The sequence below is a fragment of the Symphodus melops genome (genome assembly GCF_947650265.1).
Source record: "Symphodus melops genome assembly, chromosome: 18".
NCBI lineage: Eukaryota > Metazoa > Chordata > Actinopteri > Labriformes > Labridae > Symphodus > Symphodus melops.
Window position 1 is genome coordinate 9,884,985 of NC_136708.1, and position 24,629 is coordinate 9,909,613.

The 24,629-nt window shown below is 43.0% G+C and overlaps 4 protein-coding genes across 7 annotated transcripts in view; 1 reads left to right on the forward strand and 3 right to left on the reverse strand.

The window, feature by feature from the left end:
* The window catches only part of nhsl3 (NHS like 3), a 38,803-nt gene extending 38,231 nt beyond the window's left edge, over nt 1–572 (forward strand). For all 4 annotated transcript variants that reach the window (XM_079367347.1, XM_079367346.1, XM_079367348.1 and 1 more), the window contains one exon: nt 4–572. In XM_079367347.1, the coding sequence (XP_079223473.1) occupies nt 4–44 (41 nt within the window). In that variant the 3' untranslated portion in view covers nt 45–572. The remainder of the gene's footprint in view (nt 1–3) is intronic.
* Nucleotides 573–1,272: 700 nt separating this feature from the next.
* Nucleotides 1,273–6,952, reverse strand: yars1 (tyrosyl-tRNA synthetase 1). The gene is made up of 14 exons (XM_079367351.1): nt 6,820–6,952; nt 6,352–6,425; nt 6,089–6,235; nt 5,816–5,991; nt 5,558–5,687; nt 4,768–4,848; nt 4,541–4,633; nt 4,306–4,441; nt 4,112–4,197; nt 3,886–4,021; nt 3,605–3,714; nt 2,376–2,569; nt 2,138–2,279; nt 1,273–2,026 (listed from the first exon to the last, which is right to left on the reverse strand). Exons 2-14 carry the CDS (start codon nt 6,406–6,408, stop codon nt 1,916–1,918), a joined length of 1,599 nt encoding a protein of 532 aa, XP_079223477.1. The 5' UTR covers nt 6,409–6,425; nt 6,820–6,952; the 3' UTR covers nt 1,273–1,915.
* Nucleotides 6,953–7,460: 508 nt separating this feature from the next.
* On the reverse strand, nt 7,461–8,864 carry LOC306838934 (SOSS complex subunit C-like). The gene has a single exon (XM_079367357.1). It carries the CDS (start codon nt 8,463–8,465, stop codon nt 8,151–8,153), a length of 315 nt encoding a protein of 104 aa, XP_079223483.1. The 5' UTR covers nt 8,466–8,864; the 3' UTR covers nt 7,461–8,150.
* A 697-nt stretch (nt 8,865–9,561) lies between these two features.
* On the reverse strand, nt 9,562–24,195 carry mfsd2ab (MFSD2 lysolipid transporter A, lysophospholipid b). The gene is made up of 14 exons (XM_079367352.1): nt 23,885–24,195; nt 21,043–21,168; nt 19,907–20,031; nt 16,309–16,432; nt 15,679–15,757; nt 15,356–15,531; nt 15,129–15,219; nt 14,508–14,626; nt 14,243–14,326; nt 12,608–12,691; nt 12,375–12,487; nt 12,121–12,264; nt 11,528–11,704; nt 9,562–11,431 (listed from the first exon to the last, which is right to left on the reverse strand). The coding sequence occupies exons 1-14, from the start codon at nt 23,972–23,974 to the stop codon at nt 11,377–11,379; spliced, it is 1,587 nt and encodes a 528-aa protein (XP_079223478.1). The 5' UTR covers nt 23,975–24,195; the 3' UTR covers nt 9,562–11,376.
* Between the last annotated feature and the right edge of the window lie 434 nt (nt 24,196–24,629).

Here is a 24,629-nt window from a genome sequence, read left to right on the forward strand (position 1 = left end):
CAGCTACGAGAGTGACGGCAGACACAATCGAAACACTGTTTTGAGAGCACATTGTGAAGACGTTTCATGCCAGAGGAACAAGCAAAGACTACAAGCAGATAAAGGACAACCCAGAGCAGAAAGGGACATAACTGAGACATATAATTCAACAATCATGAGTGTTACATGTGTTCAGTCTTCTCTAAAAGCCTTAGCCTGTAATGGCCTTCCTACGTATTTATGCAAAAAAAAAAAAATTGAGAGAAAAAAAACTGTGTTGCTCTGAGTTTCTTATGAAAGCTTTATTCTGGAGTATTTTTCTAAGCTATAGTTCTCTTATCAAGGCCCCTCAGGATAAAAAGGGTGTACAATGGCTGAACTGTAAATATTTATCTAGTGTGATATCGCCTCCCAGAGGAAGAAATGGGTAATGCTCACTGCAGCTCAGCAGAAAAGATTTGTCTCACGATGCATTTCTGTACAAAGGTTTACTGTCCGTCAAGTCTTTCCCCTGCTGTAATATAACAAATAATTTTATTGGGGATTAAGATCAAAATGTCTTTGCTTTCTGTGATTTAAGATCTCCATATAAAGGTATTGGCACACGCAATTTAAAGTCCTGCTTTTCACTGTGTGCATAGAAAGGTAGCCCTGCTATGGTATTTAAGAAAAGGGATGCTGCATGGTTACAAAAATGAGAGGACGAGATTTTCTAAGGCACTTTTGTAACGCTTATGTTGATACACATTAATACTTACAGAAATATTGAATTACATATATTACTAAATGTCAGTTAAGAGGTTTTCAGTCTTCTTCTTGGGTTTCATAACGGTCAGACAAACAGAAACAAGAGTCCTTTTAGGATGCAAGCATCATTTTAGTGGAAGCGTGGTTTCACTTCCCGCTCTGTCGGTTACACTCTGCGACCACATCAGCAATCTCTGACATCTGGAAACACGTTTAGGGCTTTGGGTTTGAAATGTGGCCCTGAGTGATTTGATACACTGGAGAAGATTTAGTGAGTGATCAGGGCTTATTTTAAATGCTCTGTATCTGAAAACTTGTTTTATAAAAATCAAGCTAATGACTTGTTGCACAATATGCTTTCCCCTAACAAAATTGTTGGCGAGTGAATTTGACCGACTCTTCATAATGGGTCAAAAACCGTTATCTTGATAATGATAAAGAATTCTGTACAGTTGTTACTTCTATAAATAAAATGTAAGTGTATTACAAATATACGTTTCACTTTGTTTTTATTACACGTCACAATAACTCACCTAAGACAAAATGTATTTGTGCAGACGACAGATTCCAGACAGTTTTTATTTCATTTGAGTGATATGAATTATTTGATAGTATGACAGTTCATTGTTCTCTTACAGAACATGACATGACTTTTATTTACATCTGATGCCTGTTGAACATTAAACCAGTCATTTTTATTAGGTTTGCAGATTTGCCACTTCCCTTACATGAACGATCAAGGCGACACAGTTTGATTTGAACCTGAAGGACTAAAGACACACTGATCAATCCCTTCTCTCACCTGAGACTCTCCCAGGAATGGAAAACCAGTACTGCAACATTTCCAGGGTCAACCTCCATTCTCTGAGTACATATCTTGTGTAGAAAGTCTGTCTTATTATATCTTTATGTATAGGTGTCTTAGCAACACCTTACAACTTCTGTTAAAAGAGGAAGAAATGAATCATGGGTAAATTATTTACATCATGTTTGTTAAACATCACTTGTACTTTTCTGGGAAATTTGAAGACAGGTCTGAGAAAGTGTTTGAGGGTTTCGGCATCGATGTTCCATCATTGCTCAAGAAGACATCCATGTGAAGCGTGACCATTGTTGCCATGACGATTTGTTGATGAGAGGGTTTTTTTTTTTTTTGTTTGCTTCAGTGGTGAGTGTAACGGATGGATACCTAACTGATGTTGCCTCCTTTGAGTGTCTTACATGTGATCTGTCCTAGTTTGGTCATCAGCTGCCTGTCTTTCCACTGAGCGACACACTCGCCCGAGATGTTCAGGTCAACCTGAAGAGACGCAGGGAGAATATTGTTATTAAGTCCATGTGCTCGGTCCAGCCACAGAAGAAAGACTTCATTGTATTAAAAGAGTCACAGTAGAATCTAAATGACGTGTACCTGTAGTTTCTCCCACACTTTCTTCTTTGGGTTGAGTCTGTCGTCTGCTTTGCCCTTCTCATATCCCTCCACAAAGACCTGTTCTCCTGGCGATGAGCCCTCTGGAGGGTCCAGAGGTTCCACTCTCCTGGGTTCGCCCTCACTAACCAACAAATGAGATATAACAATTTGTCAAAAAAAACACACAAAAAAAAACATGCGTAACAGGTGAACTGATGAAGACATAACCAACACTCACATAGAGGCACACAGCAGCATGGCCTGAGACTCGATTCCTCGCATCTTCTGGGGTTTCAGATTGCAAAGAACCAACACCATCCTGTCCTGTAAGTCCTCCTGTGATACATAGGCTACCAGCCCGCTCACTACTGTCCTTGGCTCAGGCTCTCCCACGTCAATCTTCTCCAGGTACAGCGACTCGGCATCAGGGTGCTTCAAAAAAAAATAATAATAATAAAATAAGAATGTGGAGAGAGAGGCAGAAGGCTTTAACACAGGTGGACTATGAAGAAGAAACCGATCAGGTTAGTGTTTTGTTGTTTTGATCTCAAGAGCTGTCTCTCTTTCACTTGTTCTCGTCTTGGACTCTGCCTGTCCTCGGTCTCAGACTGGGTAGACTCCTGATTTCTAACTCAAGACCACCACTTTACTATTTTCACAAGTTTTAAAACGCCCCTTCCTTAAAACAACTAATAACTTGAGTTTACATCCAGAACCTTCCCTGGTGTTACGGTCTAAGTGAGTGACACACTAAGCAGAAGCTACGAAGACGGCTGCGTCTATACACAGCCGTCTGTTGGGTCACTGAAGGTTTTGCCTCTGGAAATGTCTACAGGTGACGTCAGACGTTTACAAAAACCTCCAATCTAGTCGTCTCATTTCTCGTCAAACAAAAGTGCAGAGACCTGGCTTGTTTTCACATCTCTTTTTATTTTGTTTATGGTTTATCAATTAAATGTACGGTCTTGGTCTTGACTCTGTATCGAGGGTTTTGAAGCGCCCTGCCCAACTGGATCTGACTCTGGACCGTGACCGGCCATGAGCAGCTGTACACACACACACACATCACAGGAGCATGAGGGACTAAAGAGAAAACGTGCAAACGTGTGGCTTTGTCTTTCTGAAGGTGTTTTTTCGATGGAATGTTACGTGAGGAGAAATACGACGGTGTTGTTTTATGTTGAAACTGAGAGGACGCTCTTTGACTTCCTGTCCGGGGGTTGACGGGTGAAAATAGACTCGCGGCGTATTTTGAAAATGGAGCAGAGCGTAGCGGCGCTGCAGGCACGCTGCAGAGAAATACCGCTGCGATCACTGACTCGAGTGGCAGCAGACGGCGGGGTAGTGACGGACCGCGGCGTGCACGTACGTGGAAATTGTCTTGGTCTCGGTTAGCGTGGTCTTGACGACGACACTAAAAAAAAAAATCGGGTGAACAGTTATCAAGTGAAACTCTCGATGTCTTACCTTCTCTACACTGAGGATCTTGCCCACTCTGATGTCGATTCTGGAGGGGGCCAGCTCATCATCCTCTCCTCCTCCTCCTGCCGCCTTGTTGGCACCCTTTCCTGCTCCTTCTAAATATACCAACACACACACACACACACACACACACTCTGATGAAGACAGTTCTCCACACAAATCGGCTTTTACACTAAACTCGTCACACCTCTATGATTGGAGGAATAGACTAAAAATGATGTCAGAGGATATTGGGACCCCCAGGGGACGGTGGGTAAAATACTGACTCGTCTTTGAGGGGCCGGGGTAGGCAGAGTTGGTGAGTTTTCGGAGCTCAGGAGACTCGAACTTCTTTCTGATCGGCTCCAGGAGTTGGTTTAGCGCGAGTTCCACCGACGCCTTCAGGTCCCCGGGGTGGATGACCTGACAAAAGTCAAGAATGACTGGTGGTGAGACCGGGACGTGACAGGGAGATTCCCCTTTCATTATTCTCATGATCCAAACATAGTTCACCTCCTCAGCAAAGTCCTTCTCCACCTCTTCGAACACCGTGTAGATTCTGTCTCCACCCCACTTGGCATCTCTTTTGATGCAAAACTCTGAAACACAAGACCTGTAATGAAACACTTGTTTTCTATTCTTTATATGACTGGAGGAAAACCCTGCAGTCAGGAAAATGACGGATAATCGAGAGGAGGAGTGTCTACCTCCGCGCAGAGGGAAGAGCACATATCTGACAAAGGAGAGGACTCCGTTGTTCTGGATGTTGCCGGGCTCACAGAAAGCCTTCTTCAGCTTCTTCTTCACGTCTTCTTTGGAGTCCAACAGATCGATCTTAGACTCCTGCGGCAAAAAAAAAAAAAAAAAATCGAACCGTTACTGAAGATGAGCATTGCTGTTTAAAATGTCGATTCGCTGTCTTGATGAATATTTGCGCTTTACCTCTTCTGAGGAGCTCATCTTTGCGCCGGTCAGTCCGGGTACCATCGGGTTCATCAGATGGGCGCGCTTCGCATAACCAAGAGACGGCAAGTACTGTGGGCGAATGAAAGGCAGCAGTTCATACGTTTTACACACATGAAAAGTGGATCATGGAATTTGTTTGTTCGTCACGATGTGCAGTTTGATTTTTTGCCGAGACGTCCTCAAAGATTGGACGGAGAAGGTACCTTCTCTGCGAGAGTGAAAATCTTCCTCTGGTCAACACCTCCAAACTGGGCGTCCACCTTGAGGTACTCCTCATCCAGAGCCTGAGAACACAGAGCAACGACTTTTAGGATGCAAAATCAAATCGACGTGTAGTAGCAGATCTCCAGCAGATGGTTAACCCTTTACAGGACGCTCGTTGAAAAACACTTTGAAATTCAAAGATTCACCCTCACAGTGTTATTCAGGGACATAACAGAACTTTATTTCAGTGTTTACTCCTCAGCACTCGCATCTTTCTTAAGTTGTTTCTGATGGGTAGAGAGCGTTTGTGGCCCCTTCTTTTTCTGAGCACTTGGCCCTTTTTTTTTTTTTTTTTTTGTGCAGCCGCTCTGAGTGTTCAAGCAGACATGAGTTTCACTTTCAGAAAAGCGCTGCTGACCGCACCAGCGCCATTTTCCAAATGTAATGCTATTCCCTGTTAGCTTTGCCGTGTGTCGAAACACGTCTCGTCACCTCATCCTCTTTGCTCTGTGTCTAAAATAAAATGAAAAACATGCGGTAAAAAGTAACGGAGGTGTGTTGGTAACGCAGCAGGCGTTGTCAACAGACTGTTGCCATAGGAACAGGACAAACGTGCAGTGCTTCATACAAGAATCCCGGAGCGCACAGCCAGCACTTTTCTGCCCGGGAAAAAAAAAGACCAGCTGGACATAGAGCCTCAGCCTCAGATTTAGCTGTTAAATAAATAATATCAGTCGAGTTCTGAGGAGTACCAGGATCATTTTACTCCGCTTAGAGCAGTGTTGTTACCTGCAGTCCAGGGTAGAGCAGACCACTCAGCAGAGGATGCTCCACCTGTTTGACCACCTCAGCTCCAGCCTTCTTAGCGTCGTGCTCAGTGACCATGGAGGATAGACGGTACACATCCAGAGTGTACTCTCTGACATAAAAAAAAAAAAAAGACAAAATAGATGGGAGGGGTTAGTTCACTTATGGACCAGAAAACCGTTCGCTTGAAAAAGTTGATGTTGAGACAGTCAGTGAGAAACATCAGCACAAACATCTCACCTGCTGAGCTGGTAGTCAGTTCCTTTGACAAACTTGAGTTTATCCAGAGGAACACCAAGACTCTCCAACATGGCCTTAATGACCTGCTCGTAATACTTCACCCTGAGCTCCAGCAGCTCCCAGGGGGCCTTCATGTTGTCGAGGTAGGCATGTAAGTCTGCAAACAGGATCGTGACCTAAGGGAGAGGGTTCATTTTGCATGAACAGTACGGTACATACATACCAACCTTAATTCATTTACTAAAGACAAAATGTCCTCGACTCTCCACCCACCTCACAGCCGGCCTTGAGGAAGTCTGCGATCTTTGACATGGGGACGAAGTAAGCGACGTGAGGTTTGCCAGTTGTTGCCGTGCCCCAGTACACCTTCAGCTCTCTCTCCTTCAGAACTTGCTTCATCTTCTCCTCCCCCAGGACCTCCTGCAACACACACACACACACACACACACACATATATATATTTGAAGGCTACTGGATGTCAGCTACTGGAAAACGTTATACAGTGTGTGTGTGTGTGTGTGTGTGTGTGTGTGTACCTGAAGGTTCCTGGTGATGAGCTGGAACTTTTCATCCGGACTCAGCTGGTCTGCCATGGCGCAGGGAAATCTCACTGGGGATGAAAGACAGATAGATTTAATGTCAGCAGCTGGATTTCATTTTTTCAAGCGTCCATGAGTAAATCTGTAAATCTGAAACAAGGAAAGAATGGATCCTTGAAAAACAAGGATCAGGACTGTGTACAGCCCTCTAACTTCATAAATCTTTCAGAAACACGAAGATAACAGGAGCAAACACTGACCAGCACCACGGCACATTTCACCTGACGCTGATGAATCAATGAATCCCCCCTGATCAGAGCTATGAAGCTAAGCTAACTAGCCTCAGAGCCATGTGCAGCTACAGTGAGCTAGCTCCAGGCTGTTTCTCGATCAGGTTTGTTTCCTACATGTTCAGCGTTTTGGCAGAGATGTTAGTCTACCATACGTGCTGTGTATCGGACTTACCTTTAAGCCTGTCTTCACACAGTGAGACGTGGGTGAGAGATGCCGGTGGACCTGTCAGTGTGTTGCGTCAGCTCTGCTATCGACTCACGTCATGATTCAGGGAAAAGCAATTGAGTGCAGAGCGTTTGATAACGATTCAAGCAAAACTCTGCCTCCTTGTTTGTGGCAGCCAGTTTCTAAACTTTGTCAGACAAATAATAACAACAACGGTTATTATATAGCACCTTTTTGAAACAGATATTTTGCTTTGAGTGACAACTCAAAAGCAGGAACTGAGGAATAAGACAAGAATCAGGCCCAACATTGAGTGATGTTTTTTTTATATAAAAGGACAAGAAGAACATTTTAATCAGAAAATAAACTAGAATAAATGCAAATGATGGATTAGATAGAAACAACAGATCTGAAAAGGCTGTACAAGTAGAAAATATACATTTGAAGAAATTAAAAAAATAATAGAAAAGTTTAGAAAATGACAAACAAATAATAAGATTAAAATGTATAAAAGATTACATCAGAAACATGAATACAAAGTGAAGGTAAAAGATGAAGTTTTAACTTGAAGAGAAGATAAAATGTCACTGCACTCTTCATTATACAGTCACCTTCTGTTTCCTTTAACTTCACCCAAAACACAACACTTTAAAAAACATGGTGTTTCATTATTTAGACATAAGGTTAAATCATTCACTAAGATAAGCAGAAAGCAACAACAAAAACAGGGTTGATACATTATGAATGCCATTCATCACAAATACAGGCCATAGTATGCAAAGTAAAGCACATTATGAAGCTATTACAAATGGAAAAAAATATCTTTTTACATTGAGCTCTGAAGACTGTCTTGGGTTTACAGTTTGTCTTAAATTCAAGCCTGTCTGGTGTTTTTTTAGAGGAATAAATTCATCATACAGGCATTAAGTTTACTAAAAGTTTGTTTTTATTTTCACAACAAAGTTATTTCTTTCTTTCCTCTTTTTCTTCTTTTAAACTTTCGGGTAATGATGACTCCCTAAATCACATCTCCCAAACCATCATCACACCACACTGTGATTATTAGTGTGTATTAAATGTGTTATGATAGGCTGTCACTTAATGGTCTTTGTGTTCAACTGTGGACAGGTGGAGGTCTTCTTCATTACAAAGTTCCCTGTGAGAAAACGTCGCTGCTGATACAGTCAAGTGTCGTGTTTTATTTTGTAGGAGAGATTTTTGTGAACTGACTGAAGGACAAAGAGAGCAAACATTAAAAAAAATTTAAGCAAAAAGTTTTTTGTGATGTTCATGTGTTTCAAAGACATGGACCAGACGTGTCGAGTGGAGTTTTAGAGTCAAGGGTCTGGCTCCAGTCGGGGCAGCACCGGGAGGATGAGGTTCCCAAACGAGGAGTCCTGAGTGATGAAGAAGCCGGACGAGTGGACGTGCGCGTGCTGCAGGGCGGCCTTCTGCTGGGCGGCGATGTGCTGCTGCTCCGCGCTGTCTCTCGCCTCCTTCACGTTGGACCTGGACGACAGAGGGATGTTGGCTCCGGGACTGTTCATGGATTGGCTCTGCAGCAGCCGCCTCTTCTCTTTGTCCAGCTCCGCCAGGATGGCCACCCGTGTCTTGTTTTGAAAGCCCGGTCCTGGAGGGTTAGCAGCAGCCATGACAGACGAGCGGTGAAATTAAATGTTTCACAAGTCCATAAACCTGACAAAATACAATGCTTTACGTTATTGGCTCGTCAGGCTGACGTCGATGTTATTTCCTTTCTTTTATGGCGGACATTGGTGGGAAAACAGCGACAATTTGTTGTGAAGTAGTGCTTAACGCTTACAGCAGGCTAACAGGGCTAACACTTCCGCTTTAGGAGTTCATCCTTCAAATTAAAACAGATACGTTTCTTTTAATTTGATCTCATTTACAGGGATTTTTACATCATTGAATTACATTTTTTAAAGCTGTTTATTTAATGTTTTTAATTCCAAGAAAAACCACGACACATATAAACTATACTGTAAAAACAATGAAACAATTTCAGAATATAAAGGCTATAATTAAAAATAACATTAATAATAAAAAAAATTCTATATCATTATCATTGTGCAAAATCATTGGGAAAATGTGCTCCCATTAACATTAATAGCTTTATATACAGTCTAATAATTCAGAAAACTAATACGATGGCAAACCTATAACACCTCAATTCATTATTATTTGTATTGTTTAATATTTCTTATCAGGGATTGAAATTGGATTTTTCTATGAAGCACTAACTGCTTTAAAACAGAAAAAAACCTAATTGGAAATAGTGTCCATATTTTTAAAAGTGCATATCAATCTTTTACAAAAACAGGACAAAACCCTGGCACTAGATGGCAGTAGTTTTCCATCAATAACCCAGTGAACGCAACAGTAAGCAGTAAGGCTGCTTGTTATAATTAAAGATGTCTATGACAGTGAGGGATGTTTGATATGTAGGGCCTAAATGTCATTAGATAAATGTTTAATGTATCCTTTACATATTTGGAAAAGATGTCAAAGCCATGTGAGCCCAACAACGGGTCACTTTCTTTTTTTCTATATTTTGTTCATTATGTAAACTAGAATCCTTTCACATATCTGAAACCATTGTGTTTATGCTTATTACACAGTTGACAGAGGTGTTTGGATTTCATATGGCTGCATCATGTTTGATCTTGTGTAGGCTGGCTCAAGTGATGGTATGTTAAAGTGGTCTCCAGAAGAAATGCAGACACCTCATTCACAGTACACTTATTAGTATTTATTAACAATCATTGCTCAATCTCTTTTCTTAAATAACTGGAGTACAGTGTAACAGGTTTATTTCACTTGCAGCCACAAATATCAAAGATATGTACAAGTTTACATACAATATATACATATAAACAGGAGGCATGTACACAAGGCTTCTGTGTGTTCCTGTGGGATTAAAGCTCACACATTTGGCTACAGCCTCAAGAGTCATGAGGGATGTATACTGACAAGAGCAAACGCTTAGACAAACACTTTTACACAAGCTTAGTGGATGAAAATGGCACCATGTAATCATGTAGAGTATCTTTATGGAGAAAAAAACAAAACATGTAAAGTAAATATGAACAATATTCACATCGGCAAACCAGTTGTCAGAAACAACATGTCAAAGATGTAAGAGTATGTATAACATATGACCGTATATACACATTTCCATATCAATGGATATGAAATATGTCAATCCACACTTTCATGACAGGGATTGAGATGATCGCAAAGAATCCTTGTTCCTTCAATAAACATACACAAAAATAAACAATACGTCCAAGGGGGACTGCAACAAGTTCACTTCCCCACTTCCAGTTATCTTTTATTCACAAGTATGTGCTTCCCTTTTTGAATGCATATGGAGCAAAGACGGCAAGGATGGAAACATGCATTAAAAAGCGTGTGATTCTTTCAAAATGTGAGTGCCCATTTTTTTTATATTGACACCTCTAAGCCAAGACCATACAGGCCTAAACTAGATATAAATATGGCAAAAAAGCAAGACTTTCACATGAATTCAAAAACAGTAAAATCAAATCTAATAAATATTTAAATAGTGAGATAATTAGATTAGTACCTGTTCTAGTCACCGTTTTATCAATATTAAGGAAATTAAAGCATGTCAAAGGGATTTCCTGTGATCAGTAGCTGACTTTTAAGTATGATATTGTAAATAACGTAGTTGGATAACCATTGCAGTTACGTGTGCAACCAACTGTCTCTTCTATAGTAGTGGTTTTGTTACTTTGGTAGGGAAGTGAAAAAAAGCCCTTCAGAGCAAAGCTGTTGCTGTGCAGCCAAAAGTTCAGACATCACATTATCTTGGCTTCCTTGGAGAAAGACGAAAAAAAAATAAATAAAAAACACCAGTGTGATGGGGAAAGATGGAAACGCACCAGCTGACTGTTTTGCGTGAGGCTTAATAATACAATTCCAGAAAACATTTAGATTTTTCAAAATGCACAACAATGACTAAAGACCAAATGACTGGCACAGGTTTGTACGTTTTGAATTTACAACCCCAAAAAGAGGCTGACATTAAGGCGGTATCACTGTTTGTTCAAGTTTCTCACAATGCTCACATCGCACAACTATAAAGTTGATTTTAGCGCAGTGTTCAAGGTCATTAATGTTCACTGTGGTATGTAGGATGGAATCAGTTTGGCTTCAGCAAGTAGCATCAAGAATGGCAGCACTGACAAGAGGTGCTTCTAATTTTAATGCTCTTGTGCCTTTTTCAACCGAGTTCAAAAGTTCAACCTTGAAAAAAGAATTTTAAAAAATCCAGAAGTACTCAAAAGTATAATCTTTTTTCAAAACATAAGGCTTTTGATTTCAGACTGAAAAAACTCAGTAGAGTGAATTTCATGCCAGAAAATAGTTCTGAAGTCAAATTCATTGACTTGAAACGGCAGCATTGTGATTGGACAACGCAGTGTTCACATGATCCATCAGGTCCAGATCTGTTGGTCCCGCCAAGTGCAAAAACGCCGATCGATCACTCGATTGGTTTGTGAGTCTCTAAAAACAGTGCTAGATCATAATGGTCAGTTCTGTCGAGTCTGTTTCTGAACCTGCTTCGTTTTCCCTGCGAGAAAAAAAAAAAAAAAAAAAAAAAAAGGTCAGAGATTCGTTTCATGGACAAACACAAGTGAAGAAAGAAACATTCCTTCCACATCCCTACCTCTGTTCCTGGAGCAGTTTTCTGTTGCCTTGCCTCCTCTCCTCGTCGATTGGATACGAATACAAAATGCCCAGGCCGATTATGATGAGGGCTACAGGGGCGGCGGAGACCAACAGTTTTAAGGTAAGATCCACTGCCTGTGGTTGAGTGCAGCCTCTACTGATGTATCCCGCAAAGCTGGAGGGGGAAAAAAAACAAAAAAACCATAGTTAAACAAATGATAGGCCCAGTACTTTATATTCTCCTGCAATGCAGGCTCTAATATCCAGGCAAACATCTGCCATAGCAATGCATGTCAGTGCAGCCAAGATCTTATGTGGAGCAAAATGGTTGATCAAAAGCCAGCACTGCTGTAAAGTCAGTCATGTGAAGCGTGCATGAGCATGCACGCGCTACAGCCTTACTGTACTTACACTCATGAAAGAAAAAGGAATTCCTTTCTTAGATGTAGGATTTAGGTTCTAAGAGATTTGGCTTAACCCTGATTTTCTTTTATTGTGTCACAATAAAGTCAATGCAACACCTACAAAACCTTTTCGGACTTTCCAAAATAGACCATCTGTGTGCATGCGTGTGTTTAAGCTAGTACGTACTCTAGACTGAGGGTGGAGATACCCAGGGAGACTCCAGAGGCAAACTTAGTGAAGAAGACGTAGAATGAGTAGAAGAGAGCTTCGTGGCCGGTGGAGTCGGGGTTCTGCACTTGGAAATCATCAACAACATCAGGCAGCATGGACCTAAAAATACAAAAACAAAAGAGACGCATGATTGGTTAAACCAAATAGTTGCATACCTGAGCATTAAAAAAAAAAAAACACATGACAAAAGGTTCAAGCGGAGGTCTTACCAGGGCAGCAGGAAGGCTGCAGCCACTCCGACCCCAGCCGCGAACGAGACAATGTAGGTGACAATCAGGTTACTCTTCAGACACACAACCAGGATCATGAAGGGAACCACGGCCTACAGGGAGAACAGAAACCCACAAGAAGACTTTAGAACGGGAATTTACTGAGGTCCTGTCAGGTCCTTCACACTTCACACGACTTAAAAGTTGTGTTTGGCTGGAATCTTTGGCCTTACCAAGGTGCCAGTGTAAACTGCTGTCTTCTTCCCAAAGCGAGTCAGAAACCACTGCCAGAAGGGGATTGCCAGGGTAGCAGAGAGCTGAGGAAAAAGAAAAGAAAAAAACATTTTAAATCCTGTCAGCAATACACAAATATTATCCAGGAAATTTAACAAGAGGACTTTTGAAACGAGTCAACAGAATAGCCGTGCAACAATGAAAGAGCCATGAAAGTGTCATTTTTATGTAACATCAAAGACGCATGGCATTTGATTCATTCTCAAAATAGTCCGGCCTGGGATGGAATGAGGCAGAAAAAGTGGTGTTGCACATTTGACCTCTCGTATTAGCTGTACACAACACGAGGATGGAAAACAATATAGCTTCAACAGAGGCGCGCACAGACCTGTTTGGCCTCTGAACCCTCCATGTTTGAATAAGAAGTAGATAATACAAAGCACTGGCGCGACTGTCATTTCCCCGGTTTTTTTTCCAACACCAAAACAAAACGCTGCACAGTCCTCTGTTTTCATGTGGTTTACCACGACGACAGTGAAACTTCCCGTTCAAAACGTTTGAGTTTAAAAGACGACATCATAGTGTGGCGTTAAAATGTTTTTTTTTTTAAAAAGCCACGTGCGAGTCACAACTTTCTTGCCAAACCACAAACCGAGTTTTGATCTTCATAGTTCAGAGACCAAAACTAAAAAAAAGTCAGTGCATCGCTGAACATGAAACATTCTACCTTTGAAGACGGCTTCATGGGTGCCGCCTGTGGCTTCTTCGCACGTCATTTCGCCCTTCTGTCTGGTTTCTCACTCTCCTGTCCCTCAATAAAAGGCCCCAAAATAAATCACAACACCTCTTGTAAAAAAAAAAAAAAAAGGTATGGATCATTTAGGTCTCTCTCTCTCTCTCTCTCTCATTTCTTCTAAACATCTTTCTCCTAATAAGATCTCATCTCCGTGTATTAGCCTGACATCTCCTGGGATTATAGTGGCGGAGGGGCGCGGGGGTCATGGGTAACTTCACAAGGTGCAGTTTCTGTGAAAGCTCACGCTGCAATAATTCATTTCGCTAAAATTAATGTACTTTAACAAAAGGTTATCGCCTTGGTTCCGTAATCCTCTCCATAAAGCAAAGGATCAAAGCGAGTAATCTTTCCAACCTCTGTAACCTGTACTCTCTCACACTGTACAGTCGGGCGGGTGCGCGCACACACACACACACACCTACAGATTAATGAGCTCTAATACCTGTCAGCGTCTGAGGGGGGATTCGGAGATTTGAGGAGATTTTTGAATCCCCAGAGGGGTTGGAGAGAGATAAATGGATGTGGCTGATTTAGCGTCTGTGGGAATGGGATGGCATTCAGGCGGAGCGCTGAGAGCAGACACATGGATGAAATGTGCAGCCAGGAGACACTGCTCTCGAAGCGAGAACAGAGCAGCTTTGTGACTGAAGATAGTTTATGTGTTCTCCCTGGGAGAGACGCTTTTGTCTGCTAATGGTCGAACTTATTCCAACACAAATGGGCTGATTAAGGTTTCATGTTCTGTCACTGCTATGGAGACAGTGCACCTATCGGTCTGGGTGACTGTAAATGCCACCTTTGTGTATATATATGTGTGTGTGAGTGTGTGCGTACTTACCATGATGACCAGCAGAATGTTCTGGAAGTCGTTTCTGAAGCCCAGTGTGGAGCTGCAGAAAAGGGCAAAGTTTCCCTCCAGGAGCTGCAGGGAGAAGCAAAGAGGCTCAGTCAAGTCAAAGTGTCTCTGGCCAAACAAACAACAAAAGCCGCTGTGAGCCGGGCGCGAGAGTCAACTCAGGCTGGGCGCGAAGAAAAACAAGGTGGAAACCTCCAACGTTCACATGAAGGGAAAAAGGGAAAGGCGCCGCTCCTCTTTAACCTACCATAAAAGCCAGCGAGGTAAAGAGGAAGACCATGACGAGTTTGGCGTACGGCCCGTGTCCCATCACCAGCTTTATCCCCTCGAAGAAAGCCATGGGCTCTGATCTGGGACGACACGATTCTGGAAGAAGACAAAACATGGAGTTTCAAATATGATGACATACATCATTCATAAGCACTTTCACAGGAGCATGTTTTTTCCGTTTCTATTTTTCAAAACAAAAGGTCTTTCAGGTTCATCCTCCACTCGGTCACAAGGCTTCTCTTTCATCTTGCTCCGTCGGCCCACAGTCACACCATCGTGTCATCACTCTACAACCGAGCGTCCTCATTGGACCAGGGCGGAAACATCACATTAAAGAAGCTGATCTAAACAGGGAGTGGAGCTGATGACGGGCGTGTTTAAGAGTGACCAGAAGCCGTAAATTAAAACGAATCACACAGGCAAAGAAAAGGTATCATGAAAAAATATTTGGTTTTGAAAAAAAAAAAAAAAAAAAAAAAAACTAAATGCTGGAGTTTTTAAAACTTTTTTGCTTTCGCTTCAAGGCCATCAGAGGAGGGAAAAACTTCATGTAATGTGAAGGACGCAGACGGTCTGACTTGGCAGATTGGTGCCTCACCTTTTTTCTCTCGCACACCGAAGAACAGAACAACAGCACAGAGGACGTAGACCGCGCAGATGATACCAGAGGAAATCATGTAGGCGGTTCTCTGTTAAGAAGCGATGAAAAAGAAAAAGAGCCAACTGTGAGCAAGCGTTTTCATTTTATTGTATATATGTAACTGACCGGTATCTGTAAAAACAAAAACAACAACAACAACAACAACAACAACAACAGGAACTCACGGTGTGTTCGAGTGAAATGACCGGCTCTGAGCTGTTGAGTCCAGCAGACTGTGTGCCGTTGCTCAGTTCTGCCACGATGTCCCAGGGGCCCGGGAGGCAGGGAGCATTCGCCATACCAACTATCTGTCCCTGGATGGCCGTACCAACCACAGTGCCCAGAACCTCCACCGTCATCCCTGAGGAGGAGGAGACACACGGGGAAGATTTAGCAGTGAAGGAGGTAAGACATCAGATTGGATATTGGCTTAGAAAAATAAATAATAATAAAATAATAATAAAAAAATAAAAAAATCACACATGACTTTGCTGCCTATAACACTCACTGTATGCTGTGGCCGAGTCTCTTTCTTTCTGCTCGGAGCTGATGAACATGGTGAGCGCAGAGTACGGCACATGGAAGCACTGGAAGAGAGGACAGATTGCAGCTCTTAGTTTCACTTGGTGTTCATCCGATGATAAAAAAAAAAAAAAAAAAGTCTTTCATGTCTGTTAAAGTCGGGGTCTTGCATCAAAAGCAGTCAAAGCCTACTAAACATGAAGGATTAAAATCAGGTGGGCTCATCTCCACTGAGCAAGAAATCAGTTCACACAGAGGGTCATCTTTTTCTACAAGTGGATTATTTCCGGTTTAGTGAAGTTCAAGGAGTCTTTTTTTTACAGTATTGTATCTTTATACAGCGTGGAAATAAAACTTCTCTTTGTCATAATTAGTTTAAACACGTGACAATGAAGGCTACTTCACTGATGAAACTTTAGAAACATTTCATCTCCTTCAGGATTGTACAATAAGGTCATAGGCTTTTGTGTGTGTGTGTGTGTGTGTGTGTGTGTGTGTGTGTGTGTGTGTGTGTGTGTGTGTGTGTGTGTGTGTGTGTGTGTGTGTGTGTGTGTGTGTGTGTGTGTGTGTGTGTGTGTGTGTGTGTGTGTGTGTGTGTGTGTGTGTGTGTACTCACAGTCTGCATCGTCTGGAACATGCAGTAGAAGAAAAGGTACCAGATGACTTTGCCGTCCTCAAAGGGCGGAACGAACCATATGAGGAAGTAGGAAAGCACAGCCAGAGGGGTTGAGAGTAGGATCCTTCAGACGCGGGAGGGAAGAGGGGAGAGAGAAGAGACAAACGGCAAAATTAGTGGATGGAAAAAACGGGATCCAGGACTCCAGGGAGGCTGAGCAAGTGCTGCAGAGTGAAACAGCAGCCCTCACTGATCAAACACATTCTTTAGCACAACAACGATGCGAGAGAAATAATCCAAACAAATATTTAAAAGTGTCCTTTCACTTTTTGTAAACACATCCCCTTCCTCAGCACGCAAACACCCCATGATGTCATTTGAAAGAACCCCTCTTTGGTCATTTCCTACACGTTTCCTTCTTCCTATGGTCCGATCAACACTCTCCAATCACATCTTTCCTAAGTGGAAGAGAGCATCACTTTACATCCGCTGATTCATCTGATCAGCATGAGGTCATACACACACACACACCCCATCTGACTAAAAGCAACAGCATGCCTCTGTGTGATATACAAATAAAAAGGAGTACATCAGCTGACCATGTCAAAATGCTGTTTGTCAGAAGCTCGACTGCGGGCTCTATGTGATGACCTGAGGCCAACTCACAGACGGGGAGACGAGCGCAGCCTCTCCTGCGTGTTAGCTGAACACTGGATGTCAAAATCAGTGTGGGAGCGGTAAGCAAGTTTGAGCAGGTGCTTTATCTGGGGATCATCACGGCACACTAAAAAAGGAATGCTTTCTTTTGTAACCGATTTCCTCCGTGCCAAATGAAAACGCCTTCTCAGATCTGCCTGGTATTCCTCTGGACTTTAACTTCAATCCCCCCTCCCCCCTCCCCCCACCTCCGAGTTTCTAAAAAGCAACTTTTCCCCCCTCACATCTTTCTCAGCTTGTTTCCCCTTCTGTAAGCCCAGACTTGCACTGTATTTACAGGAGCGGCACAGGCACTGTGTACAGTACACCATGTGAGGACGAGCCTGGCGCACGAACAGGAATCATATCTGAAATAGACGTGCTGAATCAGGCGGGACGATCCCATCTCGAGTTAACGAAGAAGGGAACAGCTTTGAGTCTGCTTCGAATTCACCGAGAGCTGCTTTTTATAAGGACAAACACAAATATGTTAAATCTATGTTTTGGGCCGTTTTTGTCACCGGGCTCAATCTGAACTGTCACTATATGACTTCATAAGAGGAAGCATAGGAAGGCAAAATGCATTTCTGACGTTGGATGTATAAACTCCAGATCGGTGTCCAAATCCAAGTATTTCACTTCATGTTTAAGGAGCAGCCTGCAGGGTGTCACTTCAGAGTCCCTCAGTAGCTCTGCAGCATCAGCATGACACTCCTCCCTGCTCTTCACCCTGAACTCTAGTAACCTCCCGGATTCCTCAGCCAGTGTTTAAAAAAAAAAAAAAAAAAAAAAAAAAAAAAAAGCGTGCCAGGGCCTTCACAGCCGAGGGCTCACACACCATTGGCTCACACATGTGGTGTGTTGTGGGATGGACCAATGACAAGCCAGCCTGATTCCTCTCTCCCCTCCCCCCTCCTCTCTCTTCACACAGGGAGCCTTTAAGATGGAGCAGCTCTCGTCTGCGTCTGTGCTGCGCCCAGCCCAGCCCTGCACTCAGGCACTCGTTTCCTCACATCACTGCGTCTGAACCGACCGTAATGGGAGTGAACGTGCCGATCGGTCCTGCATCCTGTCCTCCACTCGCCTCCAACCCACAGATGGAGGAGATGGACCTGGCTCTGTAAGGGCCTGACCCACTCTTCTTAAAATGTAAAGAAATATCATCCAGCTGATTCGTTAGTCATGTGTGCGAGGAATGAAAGGTGCTTAAACGACATCCATCTTCAGGGACACTGATGGCCCAGTGGTCGCTCGGGCCCTATTTTTACAGAGCAGAAGTGTCCGGGGTTCAAGTCCGAACTGCCGATCGATGCCTATCCCTGCACGTCATTCGCACTCTCAATATCCCCCTCAGTCCACAATTCTCTAAACACGAGAAAAGATCTAAATGTTTCACCGCCATCACTTGATGTCGTTCCAATAAACCGACTTGTCCCTTTCAGGAAGTGCCAGCTGAACAGGAAACTCAAGCTTTGGTATGTTAAAATCAATTATGCAGGTGTTGTATTTGTATTTGCACCCAGGGGCAGCACCCAGGGGCAGCACCCAGGGACAGCGCCCAGCTCAGGGGGAATCTGATGTGTGGACCAAGTGAGACCTTCGGGACTGAGCCACTTGAAACACAGGTTCATCTCGGGAGAGCGAGTGAGTGAGCTGGTGGGACAGTGGGCTGAGCCTCTCCCAGCGGTGCTCATTAAACAGCCTCGACCTCGTCACCTTCTTGCCTGGGCTTCCATCGAATGTCAGCATGTTTCAAAATAGAGAAGGGACAGTAGCTCTTAAATATCTTCTGCGTCTTCAACCGGCAGCTCCCACGGACACCCTACACTGTGTTAATTATAAACTGAAGACGTCCGACGGGGTTCTTATTCAACAGTGCAGGGGCCACAGTTTGTTGGGTGTCCGATATTCTGAATTAAATTGTACAGGTTGAAAGATACCCGTGTAGAAGAGAGGCAGGGGTTTGGGGGAGCGGACATCTAAGCTAAAAAAGAAAAGGGCTCAGTAACCTTCCCACAAATAAGGCCTGAAGAATTTGAGGAGTCACACTCTCTCGAGCCTGACCGCCACCCGCAAACAAAAGTGTGAGGCAGCAATTTAATGTTCTTTTTGGCTTCAGTGCCAAATAATATAATAATAATGTATTTATGTCTACTGGTAATTTACTTCCTTCACGGTTATCATGTTTTAAAAAAGGGATCGTTATCAAAATATCATGTAGCGGCATGCTACATTAGCGTGCTCGCTGAGAGTCTGTAGCAGGCAGGAGTTAAATGTGTCAATGCCATGAGAAAAGGGAAGGCCACGCTGTGAGAAATGTGTGAGATCATCCCCTTCACAATCTCCCCGTGTTTGTTCAGAAAAAAAAAAAGAAAGAAAAAGAAAAAGAAAGACGCCGGCCTTCACAGCTTGGCTTTACTGATCCCGTTTGGAAAAAAGGAAACAAAAAAGGGGGAGGGGGGGGTCCTTTAAATGGACACATGGAGGCATGTGGTGGCCATGAGCAAGTGGTGCGGCAGTAATTGCATCAGCATGACCCACAGTAACCCCTCCCAGAGGATGGGAGAATTCAAACACATAAAGCCCCGCCCCCATACACTGACACATGTAGAGTAAGTTCTGGTTGGACGACTTCCTCTCACAAGGCTGACAGCAGCCCAACCACCACCACCATTGAGCTTTCAGCAAATGTGACAAGAGCGTCAATGACATAACTGGGCTTCATCAGCGAGATCACGGAAACAGTCAGACAGAGAGTTCAATATGACAGCAGGAGGAGGGTCAGCAGATACAACAAACCCACATCTGCTTAAAAAAAAAAAAAAAAGGTTTTAAATGATGTCGAATAAATCCAAACTGATCGCATCTGACTGGGGCTTGTTGAGCTGTGAGTTTAACTTACCAGGGTAGCATGCGTCCAAAGCGGGTCCATGGACTTCTGGAGACCAGGAAGCCCACCGTGGGGTCTGTCACCGCGTCCCATGCTCGGCCCACAAACAAGATGATGGAGGCGTAGAAAGGGTCCAGCTGGAAAGAAAAGATTGAGACTTCAAAAACGGGTCAGACTACCTAAAGTACTTAGCTGCACGCTTGTGTGAAGGAAAAAAAAAAAGCGAAAAGAAGTTCAGTTAAGTTAAACTCACGCAAAATAAAGTGGGGAATTATTGACACGCCAAAAAAAAAAAAAAAAACATCAGACGAGTTAATGTTGCCAACACAACGTCCTGTGCAGCCTACCATTAAGACATTTGGAGGAGGAGGCGGTGCTTTAAAAACACGACCTCAGACTGAATAGCACTGTTTAGTTATTGACTCGTTTGGAATCTAAAGTCCAATGGGCAGCAGTTAGCAGGGATGAAGTGAAACAGTGGAGGAGTCACTTGGCAGACCCAGGCCCAGTCCGCCGTTCATCCAGCTCTGGTGGAGAGGAGACGAGCCTGACTGGAAGCCAGGCACGATGAATGCCTGACTCCTGACTGTACAATCAGCGCCACGCTGCGTCGGCCAATAGAGCCTTAATTTGCCATCTTTGTCGCCGGACAAAGCTCGACCCCTGGGAAGCTGTTGACTTACACTCCATGTTGGCATAACCATCAGATTAGTGTCAGAGTCCATTAAAGCGAGCCCCTCCTCAACGTGATACACCCGGCCCCCTTCCAACATTTCTCCCTGTAAGCCTTTTGATACAGCTGAGCCCCATCATGGAGTCAGTTATGGAAACTTGTTCGACCTCTTCATTTTTCCACGATAACAGCCTCCTTTGTTTTCAAGCTTTGCCGTTCACGAAGTCCTGTGTGTGCCATTATGTGAGGTGACTCGAGGGCACAGCAAGGTTCAAGTTCAGCGACTTGTCTTCAGTCTGTAAATGGCAGGCCAAATACTGTGCAGGGACACAGAGTACAGAGGAGACAGCGGTACAGTGTGTTCTAATTCCTGGGAAAGGTTGTCCTTAAAGGCTGGCAGGTTGGCTATATTTAGGTCTGTGCTTAGAAATGTCTGGACAGGTGAAATTGTTTTAAGTAATCCTAACCAACTCACCTGAGCTACATCCAGAAGATAGATCTGCAGGAAAAATCCCAAGGCACATCCTGTGATCTGGTAGGGGGCTCCACCAATCGCATAGCAGAGCTTGCTGCAAATTGATAACCTATTCTTGTGCTCTTGCTGGAAAGAAGAAAGAAAAGAGAGAGAGAGAGAGAGAGAGAGAGAGAAACACAGTTAATCATTTTTATTTCTCCATGATATCAATCGTAACGCCCAACCAAGAAAAACTGGATGAACAGTAGAAAATAAAGTCTAACAAATAGCATCGACTTCAATCCTGCAGGCACATCATAAAGGAGTGGCCGCTGTGACACTCAGTCTCGTGGATAACACGATTTCCTTTTCAATCTTTAACCTGTCGTTCCCCCAATTTTCAGAATCAACTTTCTGACAATCGTCCCATTTAAACAAGGACTCACTTTAAAGGTCTTATGAAGAATGTGGTATTAATTATAAGAGCTAAGAGTTCACATTTCCAAAAGCTTACTATCTGGCTGTGTGTTTTGGCAGACGTCACAGATGCTCACTGGGTAACAAGAGCCGCTTGGTTTTCTAACAAGAACTCTCATTCTTCCCTATTTTCTTCCCTATGATGATGTCCTCATCAGACAGCTTCGAAACGACGCATTTTAAAGAACTGTAAATCATATTAGTGCCGGGACATCTCCACTTCTCCATGGTGTCACACACACACACAACACAAGCCGGGGGAAGAGAACTCTGAAATGTGTTAACATGAAGAGTGATGCCTGCCAGTTTGAACAATGCTCTGCTCACTGAGGGCTGGAAACACACCCTTCTGTCCGACCAATCACATTCCCAGAGTTTGATTTGGAAAAGGCTACATTTTTTAGTCTCACTAAAAAAAGGTAGAGATGTGTCAAACAACATCATCAGCTTATGGAAACTGTAAGTCACGGATATGTGTGAAAAGAAAACAGACACACAACACAAAAAAATTTATGTTACTGAATGACCATCAACAACCATCTTTCTTGTTGATACACCCAACCAGCTTTTGTTTAGGTGACTAAATTCTCTGCGGCTGAAAACGGAAACCTGCTCCTTAAAGACACACAGAGCATTGTTGAGACTTTAGAGAGATTGAACACAATGGTTGGCAGATCAACACGTGTACTACAGAGTGATTTGGGTCAGGTCTCCATGGAAGTGAATGCAAGATGTCGAGGACGAGACTTGACCAAGCCATGTGACGCATGTTACCCATCAACACAACTGCATGGGAACGGAGAGTGAGCAATGCAACAGTTTCACTGTCAGCTGCTGTTGTCTTTGTACACCTGTTGTACCTGTATGTTTATGACTGTGCATATAGTGCTCCTCCTTGTTTTAAAATATCATTGCAGTGAGAGTACAGACTGGGATGGAAAAATGTTTTCAGGTAAAACGCTGCTCTCCTAAAAATATTCCAGAGGAAACCAGTTAGGTTACTCATCTTTGCATAACCCATCAAATGTATTAATACTAGCCTCTGTAGCTCCGGGTATCTGATGAGGATGGCTAACAGCTCTACTACAGGCTAGCCAGGAGATTTAGCGTTGACCCGCAATGATGTGCTGCCACAGCAGACTGGTAACATGCTTGACAATACGTGTGCATTTGAGTTTATGGACAGCAAACGTTTTTATTTGACGTTGTAATGAGAACAGGTGAAACAGAAACAGAAAAAACTGTAATTATGTGAAGGCATTTTAGGGTATCCACGCGCTTGCTTCCTCCGCGTGTGACACGTCGCCTTGGTGGGCGCTTCCTGCTGCATTCACGGAGGTTGTGGGAAATGTCCTCATAAAAAACTCACTCGAAATACCAAATTAAGTGGAAATAATCTTTAACAATGAACAATTAATAAAGGTCAGACTGCATAAAAAAACGGGACAGTAAAATTGGAGAAGGTTGATTCAGCTTCTCTGGGTACTACTTCATTTATTGCTTCAAACATTAAAATACTGTGATGTACTAAAACTAAAGACAAAAACCGAGAATTTGACCAAGAAATATCTTGTTGTTTTGGAAAATGTTGGTAACGATAACGATTAAAATGGCATCGGGCTGTGCCACACGGTTTAAAAATGGTAGTTTATTTATATTTAGCTTGTTTTCCTATGAGTCCCTGAACGCAGCACTACCTCACCATATAAAACGATGAGGTTTGTCAGACGTTGATCCAAATCACTGTCTATATCCGACATTCAAAAGCCTTTAAATGGACTCTCGTTTTCAATGTGACTGCGATTTTTTTTTTATTTAAATCAGCAAAACACTCTAATAAATCAGAGGCAGATCGTTGTGCAAATGAGATAACACTGTAGCATGTCTACATTATTTATTTATAAAATACGTTAGCATGAAACGGACGTTGAAGTAAAGATTTAAATGTAGCTCTGTGTGCAGGGTGTAATCATATAAACCTCAATCATTACAGTGTTCAAACAAAAAAATAAACTATATTAACCTCGCCAGAAAGCCATAGTATGCTCTGTATAATATAAACGATATGGAGAATATCTCGAAGTATTCAGATGAGATTACGACTTCAGTGATTTTAACCATTTAATGGCACTATGAAGACATTTTGGGGTCGACTTCAGTGTAAAAATGCCCCAATGAGCCTCTTCGCGCCCTGCTCACCGTGACGCATTCATTTAACATTTTAAATAACCGGTATGCTCAGTTCATTCAAATCATGTGTGAAACACACACACACACACACCTAAATGTATGAAACACACACACTCTTCTAAAGAGCAGCCTCGCCCAGGACTGTCTGGTGGCTTGGTGTACATGGGAAACGATCGCTGAAACATAATGAACATACCTTTCTGGCGAGTTTGATGCCATCCGAGTTGACCGGTTTATTCAATAAACTGGCGTTGGAGTATTGTTCACCGCCCTCTCCTTTTGCCATAGCAGTGTGGCTCGTTTTCTCTGCTCAATTTAACACAAAAACCTAAAAAAAAAACTATCAAACAAATCTTCCAATTACTTCTGAGGGGTGGAAAAAACGTCCAACGATACCGGCGTTGTCTCGTAGTGTGGTTTGAAAACTGAAAGGATGCGGAGGCAGAAAGGGTGGATGTAGTAATTTTTTTTTGTAGCTCCCCGCCCCTTTCAACGTGCCATTCACCCCATCTCTAACCCCGCCCCTCCACGCCGCGTCACAGCGGCTGGCTGGCTGCTTATCAGTTGCATGACATCGAGATGCAGCTGTTGGTGTGATAAGAAAACACACGACTGCTACTAATTACTTTTTATTTTTTATTTTATCATAACCATGTTTAAAGATTATAGGTCTGCGGTCAGAGTTACACTGTTTTTTCAAAGTAAATGGAAACGTTGGCCACGTATTTGACCAGACAAAATTCCCCTTATTCATTATCTTTTCCATAAACCAGCCCTGTAATATCAGGGTCGCCATAGATACTGAGTCGAGCATGCAAATGACAGATTTACTGTGCAGGCCCAAGGGTGGGGTGGAGGGGTAGGGGGGGTGTTATTTACAACGGTGTATCCTACTGTTGAGGAAAGTAGCTTATTTCTGATTCTGAAGAAAATTAGTTTTA

What these genes read in the sequence shown, in the direction of transcription:
- yars1 (XM_079367351.1), bottom strand. Translation starts at nt 6,408, where the DNA reads ATGGCAGACCAGCTGAGTCCGGATGAAAAGTTCCAGCTCATCACCAGG. An exon ending in AGAAGGACTTTGCTGAGGAG is followed by an intron (nt 4,022 to 4,111) that starts GTGAACTATGTT and finishes GACTTTTGTCAG; the next exon opens with GTCATCCACCCCGGGGACCT. An exon ending in CCCCGGCCCCTCAAAGACGA is followed by an intron (nt 3,715 to 3,885) that starts GTCAGTATTTTA and finishes TGGTATATTTAG; the next exon opens with AAGGAGCAGGAAAGGGTGCC.
- LOC306838934 (XM_079367357.1), bottom strand. Translation starts at nt 8,465, where the DNA reads ATGGCTGCTGCTAACCCTCCAGGACCGGGCTTTCAAAACAAGACACGG.
- mfsd2ab (XM_079367352.1), bottom strand. Translation starts at nt 23,974, where the DNA reads ATGGCAAAAGGAGAGGGCGGTGAACAATACTCCAACGCCAGTTTATTG. An exon ending in GCAGCCTTCCTGCTGCCCTG is followed by an intron (nt 12,265 to 12,374) that starts GTAAGACCTCCG and finishes TTGTATTTTTAG; the next exon opens with GTCCATGCTGCCTGATGTTG. An exon ending in AAACTGCTCCAGGAACAGAG is followed by an intron (nt 11,432 to 11,527) that starts GTAGGGATGTGG and finishes TTTTTCTCGCAG; the next exon opens with GGAAAACGAAGCAGGTTCAG.